This window comes from Kryptolebias marmoratus, linkage group LG20, assembly GCF_001649575.2.
Source record: "Kryptolebias marmoratus isolate JLee-2015 linkage group LG20, ASM164957v2, whole genome shotgun sequence".
NCBI lineage: Eukaryota > Metazoa > Chordata > Actinopteri > Cyprinodontiformes > Rivulidae > Kryptolebias > Kryptolebias marmoratus.
In genome coordinates, this window is record NC_051449.1 from 629,987 (window position 1) to 637,087 (window position 7,101).

Consider the following 7,101-nt stretch of genomic DNA (forward strand, 5'->3'; position numbering starts at 1 on the left):
TCCGGAAGCTCAGACTTCATGGTTCCATCATTTCCTGCAGGCCATCCAGGTCCTGATCAGCAGTTACCCCCCCAACCATCACACTACCACCCCTGTGTTGGACTGGTATGATACGGGTTAGTTTTCGATGTAACAGGATGTCTCATCGGCCCACAGAATGTCTTCTGTCTTTGCTCAGAGATGGGTTTAGAGCTCTCTGGAGGCCATTTTTGTCTCTTTCCTCTTGTTGAACTGTGAACTCTGACCTTGGCTGATGCAGGTGAGGTCGTTCTGGGTTCTCTGGGACCTCCTGGTTGAGTCGTTGATGAGCTCTTGGAGTCATTTTGCTGGTCATGTTTCTTGATTCTACAGGCAGAAACTGAAGTCAGCTCTTTAAATAACCAGTTAAACACTGTTATTCCCTTCTCATCTCAGAGCTCTGCCTTAGTTTAGGAGGAAGGATGCATCTTATTGTGTGAACTCCACCTGTCAGTGATGTTATGTAACATAATAATGAGAATAAAAAGCGCATTTTAAACAAAATGTTGAAGAAAACAAGGAGAACCTGATCTGAGGTAAGACGCTTCAGTTTGAGCCAAATGTGAAGAAAAAAAAGAGAAAATCAGGAGTGAGATGAGGAGGGGAGGAAGACAAAAGGATGAGATGAAGAGCGTGGGATGACACAGGCGGTGAGGAAGAAGAGGGGGGAGAGAGGGAGCACACAAACACGCGCAGACATTCAGAGGTGACGTCAAACCGCTCGCGCCGCCGAGCCTCCGCTGACCAGCCGGGCTCAGCTCAGCTCCACGCGGCTGCTGCTGCTGCTCGGCCTGAACCCACCGAGGAGGAGGAGGAGGAGGAGGAGGAGGAGGGGGAGGAATAGGAGGAGAGGGGAAACCGGGAGGACTCACGCGGAGCGGCGGATCCTCGCGCGCAGCTCGGAGACGCACGGGACTGAAGGAGGAAAGGAGGCAGCGTTCTGACGCCTTTTTGTTTCCCGCCACACGGACAGGTGTTGCATCCGAGCGCGAGAGCTCGGCGTGGATGGAGACATGGCTCCGCGCGCTCGACGTTGATCCCGGATCCGGATGCGCAACGACGCGGTTCTGACATTTTCTCTGCTGTGAGACCGAATTCTGGATTATCTGGATTATTTCTTTCATTTCTTTCCTGGATTCTGCTGCCCGCTTGCAGCCGTCAGAGATCCTGCGGGTCCTGCGACGCACGGAGCGGATTGGGGGGTTCTATCTGCCCCCCCACCCCCCACCCCCCACTCCCACCCGGACCTCCGCCTGGTTCCCCGGCGCGCGCTGCTGCCTGGAACATCTGCACCCTCAGCATGACGGCTGATCCGGGACCCGTTTTTCCTCTCATTTAGGATTCTGTCTCCGTCTGGGATCCGGACCATGACCTCCAGCCGCGCATCGTCTCGTGCCATTCTCGCCACAACCCGAGAAAAAAGCGCGCGCCCTCGGTTCGATGCGCACGAGAGGACGTCGCCTTCCCAAACCCACTGATCCGACAGGAAGGGAGGGGGACCGCGAACCGAACCGAGCGCTCAGAGCAGAACCCGCAGCAGGGGGGGCGGGGATGGAGCTGTCCGAGGTCCGCTGCTCCAGCGCGAGCGAGGATCTGTACACCATCAACAAGACCCCCAGCAGCAGCAACAACAGCACCAGCAGCGGCAGCGCGCGCCCCAAACGGCTGCTGTGGCAGACCGCCGTGCGCCACATCACCGAGCAGCGCTTCATCCACGAGCAGGGCGGAGGAGGGGGGCTCAAAGACGACCCCTTCGACCCTATCCAGGGCGCGCGGAAGCAGTCCGCGGGCCGGACGTCGGTGGGGGACCGGCACAACAACGGCGGAACCAAGGTGTTCCCGGAGCGCGCGAGCAGCGACCTGGGCTTCCTGCAGCTGGACTGCGCGCCCAGCAACTCGGACTTCTTCCTGAACTGGGGGTACACGTACCGGGGGGTCATCTTCCCCACCCTGAGGAACGCCTTCAAGTCCCGGGACCTGGAGCGGCTGTACCAGCGCTACTTCCTGGGCCAGAGGCGGAAATCCGTGGTGGTGATGAACATCCTGGACGTGGTGACGAAGCTCACCCTGCTGGTGCTGCACCTCACCCTGGCCTCCTCCCCCATGGACCCCATCAAGGGGACCCTGCTGGGCTTCTTCACGGGCATCGAGGTGGTGATTTGTGCCTTAGTGGTGGTCCGGAAGGACACCACGTCGCACAGCTACCTGCAGTACAGCGGCGTGGTGACCTGGGTGGCCATGGCCACGCAGATCCTGGCGGCCGGGCTGGGCTACGGGCTGCTGGGGGACGGGGTGGGGTACGTCCTCTTCACGCTGTTCGCCACCTACAGCATGCTGCCGCTGCCGCTCACCTGGGCCATCCTGGCCGGCCTCTTCACGTCCGGACTGCACGTCCTGGTCCAGCTGCTGGTCTCTGAGAGCGCGCAGCTCTTCACCAACCAGGTCAGGCCTCCTCTTCTCCCCTTTGTCTCTTTGTCTCTTTGTCTCCTCCGCTTCCGTCCACCTGAATCCTCTCCTTCCTCGCCAGTGGCGGTTTTAGGGGGGGTGCACGGACACGAACCCAGTTGGTACCGTGTTTTTAGGCTGGTTGATATCATTTTGTACATTTTGACAGCAGCATCTGTACGGAACCTCAGTCTCTCTGCTGACTCCTCTTTTATTCTAAACCTGTTTCAGTTGGAGCAGAAATTTCACCATCTGCCTTCAAAAACAACTTTACTCAGTCTGAGAGTTTCCATGGCTCTAACAAACAAATTAATCTGAAACCATTTAATTTTTTTTTCAAATAAATTTTTCGAGTTTGGTCCTCGAACAGAATCATATTTTTCATTTTAGCCTCGTGATAAAACGAGTTTTTTACCCTGAGGAGCTCTTTCTGGGACAAAAACAGGATTTAAAGTTTGAACTATTTGCTGAAACTGAAGGAGTCTTTATTGAATCTGGAAGAAATAAGTGTTGTTTTGTGTGGTTTGTAGTTTTCCTCACAGACATATCCTGAATTCCTGACATTAAATCTAAACGTTTCGTCTCCGCCCTGCTTTGGTTTCTGGGTAATAAAATATGACAGTTTGTTTGGGTCGGCAGCCTTTTTCTGCTGAGGTTTCAGCACCAGGAGCTGTCCACACACACACACACACACACACACACACACACACACACACACACACACACACACACACTGACAGCAGGAAATGTACCAATGACAGACAGGTTCTGCGCCCCCTACTGGTGAATTATAGAAACTTTTCTTCCTTTTATAAAAAAAATAGACTTTTTAATTGACTGAATTTAATAAAATCTGATTTTTTTTAAGTTTTTGAGACCAAACTGAGGACAGAAAAATAAAACACTTCTTCTTCTGGGCATATATATATATTTTTTTTATAAAAGTAGATATAAATATAGATTTCTGCCTTTTATTACTTCATAACTGATGTGGATCCAGAGGATCAGAACCGAATAATAAAAAAACGTAAACAGAGTTTAAGATGAATGGATTTGTTGACACTGTGGGAATGAACAGTAATATCAGCGTCAGTAAAATGTTTTATAATCAGACAGAAGTCGTCTCCTCCTGCAGCTGAAACACAAAGAGATCAGAGAGGAGAGAAGAAAATCATTTAACAACAGATGCATGTTCTAAATTAATTTCAATTTATTTGAAGATTTGGTGAGTTTATGGGGAACTGTTTCTGCTTTTTGTTGGAGGACTAAAAATGTGCCAAAAGAAGGAAAATCCGCTTTAAATGCCTGATTTAATGTAATATTTGAGGTTGCATTAAAAAGATGATGAATCAGATCGGCAGTATTTTGTCCCATCTCTACAGTTTAGGACCGTTTCAGAGTTTTACAGGAAGTTATTTGTTTCATTTTGATGGTTTGTTTGAGGATGTTTTTGCAGATGGAAGCCTTTTGTTTCAGAGCAGACGGAGCAGTCCCGTAACTCTTGAGTCATGACTTATTTTCGGTGCATCTGTGGACGCAGCTCCGCCTCCCGCAGCTCAGAGACGAACAGGAAAGTCCAGAACCTCCTGACGGGTCGATGCATCGATGCAGTGAAACTTTCACCACTGTCAGACTGCATCCCATCATGCCTCAGTCTGACGTCGCTCAGGGGGGATTTCCCAGCGTCACACCAACTGTAAGCAGCCACAGAACCTTTCCTCCCAAAGGTCAGAGGTCAACAGCTTTAAAGTGGCTGCTGGTCGCGGAGTCAAGCGTTTCAGAACTAATCTATAAAACCTTTGATTCGCCGATAAAAGCTTTTCCATTTCACGTTATGTAGAGGACATGAAATATTGAGTCTGATACTGTGTTATATAAAAGCAACATGTTTCCTGAAGCAACTTCAGCAGTTTGAGCAACAAACTGAGAACTATTATTATCTATTATTGATTATCGATTACTAATCAACCTATTACTGATAAATCTGTTTGTGTTGTGAGACGGTTGTTTACTTTGTGTTAAAACGTCTGGATGTCAGAGGAACTGAACATTAAAGGACATTAAACTAGTAAAATACGACCTTCTGTGTGGCTAAAAGCTAACAGAAGCAGAGCAACAGCTGCAGAAACTGAAGGAGCAAAATGCTAGCTGAAGGCCAAAAGTAGCTAAAAGCTAAAAGCAGTAAAATACTGCCTAGAAGTAGCAAAAGGCTGGCTAAAGCAGCAGAAGGGTAGCTAAAAGTAGCTAAAAGACAAAACTACAAAGAGAAGAAAGTCTCTGAAAGAACCGAAGAGACCATCAACTGAACGAGTCGAAGGTTTTGATGCTCAAACAGCTAAAACAGCTCAGCGTATGCAGAAGTTGTTGGACGTAAATGAAAAGCAGGAGAACAACAGTGATGCTGACTCAGCGTTCAGACTGTTGGTGTTTTTGTTTTTTGTCTTTTCAGGGTTTTACTCAGAAAACTCAACGAGCAGCTTGTGCTCAGATGGTGCAGAGAAATACAAACAGTTTATTTGTCCTGAGAAAACAAAATCAATCCTCCAGAAATGACAAACTGTAACTGCAGTTCTCCTCAGACGTGCAGATATTCAGCTGCAAACATCTGCGCTTCTTCAGCCCCGGATTATAATCTTACATCCCTTATGCTTCTTTAGGAATAAAGTTTATTGGTTTCCTTGTGAGATATTTAAAATCCTAAATCCATATTTTTACAAAGAATGCATTTTTTCTTGTTGCAACTTGTGATTTTGCTAAGAAAATGATGAAGAAGTCGATCAGAGGGGAAAACTTTGACTGAAGGTTTGGTGTTTGGTGTTCATGCAGACGTGTTTCAGAGGAGACATCAATGAACTAAATGTTGGGAGGAAAACATTCAGATTGCTGATGCTGACAGGTCCCTGCCTGCGTGACGGGATGTGTAGGAGACTGCTTCCAGCTTCCACCTGTTCGAGATAAGTCCTCGTTTGTGTTTCTTACTGTAAGGCAGGGGTCTCCAGTCCTGGTCCTCAGGGCCTCCATCCTGCAGGTTTTCCTTGTTTCTCTGCTCCAACACACCTGATTTAGAGGTTAAATCACCTCTTCATGTCCTGCAGAAGCCTGTTAATCACCCACTGATTCAGATCAGGTGTTGGAGCAGAGAAACAGTTAAAACCTGCAGGATGGAGGCCCTGAGGACCAGGACTGGAGACTCCTGCTGTAAGGATCAGGTTGGTGTGAAGTCTGCAGGTTCTGCTCCTATCTGACATCAGCTGAGCCTCCTGTCCCACCACATCCCAAAGGTTCTGATTGGACTGAGTGCTGGTGGCTGTGTCTCTTCTTGTCTCATGTTCCTTGTAGGACCTGTCGCCTCAGTTGAACTAATAAAATGGCTGGTGCGTGTAGCCCCGGTCCATCAGTCCGTCAGTCCGTCCATCAGTCCGTCCTGGCTTCATTCAGATACTTGAACTTGAGATTAAGGAGCTTCACACCTGTCTGTGAAGCTGAAGGTCAGAGGCAGAAAACAGCGACAGAATCTGCAAACAGCAGCGATGCGAGGCGTGTGTTTGGTTCTGGTTCTGATGCTCGGGTTTATCTACGACTGACGCGGTGTGTGCTTTAAAAAGGCAGCAGAAACAGAAACACGTCTCATTCCTGGACTCCCCTCCCTCCTCCGTCTTCATCTTCCTTAACGCCTGAGCGCGACTCTTCCTGTCAGTGTGAGAGAAACCATCGATCTGCCTCCGTCTCTTTACAGCCTTTCTGCTGGCCACACCTTCTCTGTGCTCATTCAGTAATTTATTCCTTTCAGCACCAAATAATCGTCCTTTCAGAATGAGAATAATCCCATCCTCAGCCTCCTTGTTACTGTCAAATCCCCGGGAACAGATGAGCTTGTTCTGCTCGGTGTGTGTGAATGATAATGTGTGATGTTTGGCCAGCGAAGCTAAGAGCATCATAAAGCTGTTAATAACAGTGTTTTCCTCACACACACACACACACACACACACACACACGGTTTGAGCAGAGTGATTAGCTGCTCTTCAGGCTCGCTGCAGTTTCCTCTCTCAAGGTCAAACGCAGCTCACTGGCTGCGCCGACGAGATAGAGGAGGAAAAAATCTGAAAGAGCCGAGTGTGGATTTCATCCGGAGACTCGTCGTGTTTTCCATCTTTGCCTTTAACGAGCCCTGAGGAGAGGAGCCCGTTTCAGAAGGATGTCTGCTGTTCCTTCTTTCAGAGGCATTTGCTTCTTTTTCCAGGGCAGATTAAATTAACACAAACAGGGAACTCAAACTCAAAGTCAAACCTTTTCTCTGATAAAGTCCAACATGTTGGTTTTTCCCAAATCACTGGCTGATTTATAGCTTCACACCTGATATCAGATATTTGCACCTTTTATACAGAAAATAGGATCTTTTTCATTTACATAAATAGATAGGTAGATTATTTTGATCTATTTTGATTTCATTTAAATGTCTGAAAAATATCAATCAATCATCAATCAAATTTTATTTGTATAGCACATTTCAGCAGCAAGGCATTTCAAGGTGCTTTACATGATTAAAAAACAAAATAAAAACAGCATGTGACATTGAATAAACAGTAAGAAAGAGACAAACATCAAAAACCTGCACTCTAACCCTAATTTAGCCATAAG

The 7,101-nt window shown here is 47.9% G+C and overlaps 1 protein-coding gene across 3 annotated transcripts in view; it reads left to right on the forward strand.

The window, feature by feature from the left end:
* Window positions 1-865: 865 nt before the first annotated feature.
* adcy8 (adenylate cyclase 8 (brain)) overlaps window positions 866-7,101 on the forward strand; it is an 87,117-nt gene continuing 80,881 nt past the window's right edge. For all 3 annotated transcript variants that reach the window (XM_017433578.2, XM_025009937.2, XM_017433579.2), the window contains exon 1: window positions 866-2,460. In XM_017433578.2, the coding sequence (XP_017289067.1) occupies window positions 1,459-2,460 (1,002 nt within the window). In that variant the 5' untranslated portion in view covers window positions 866-1,458. The remainder of the gene's footprint in view (window positions 2,461-7,101) is intronic.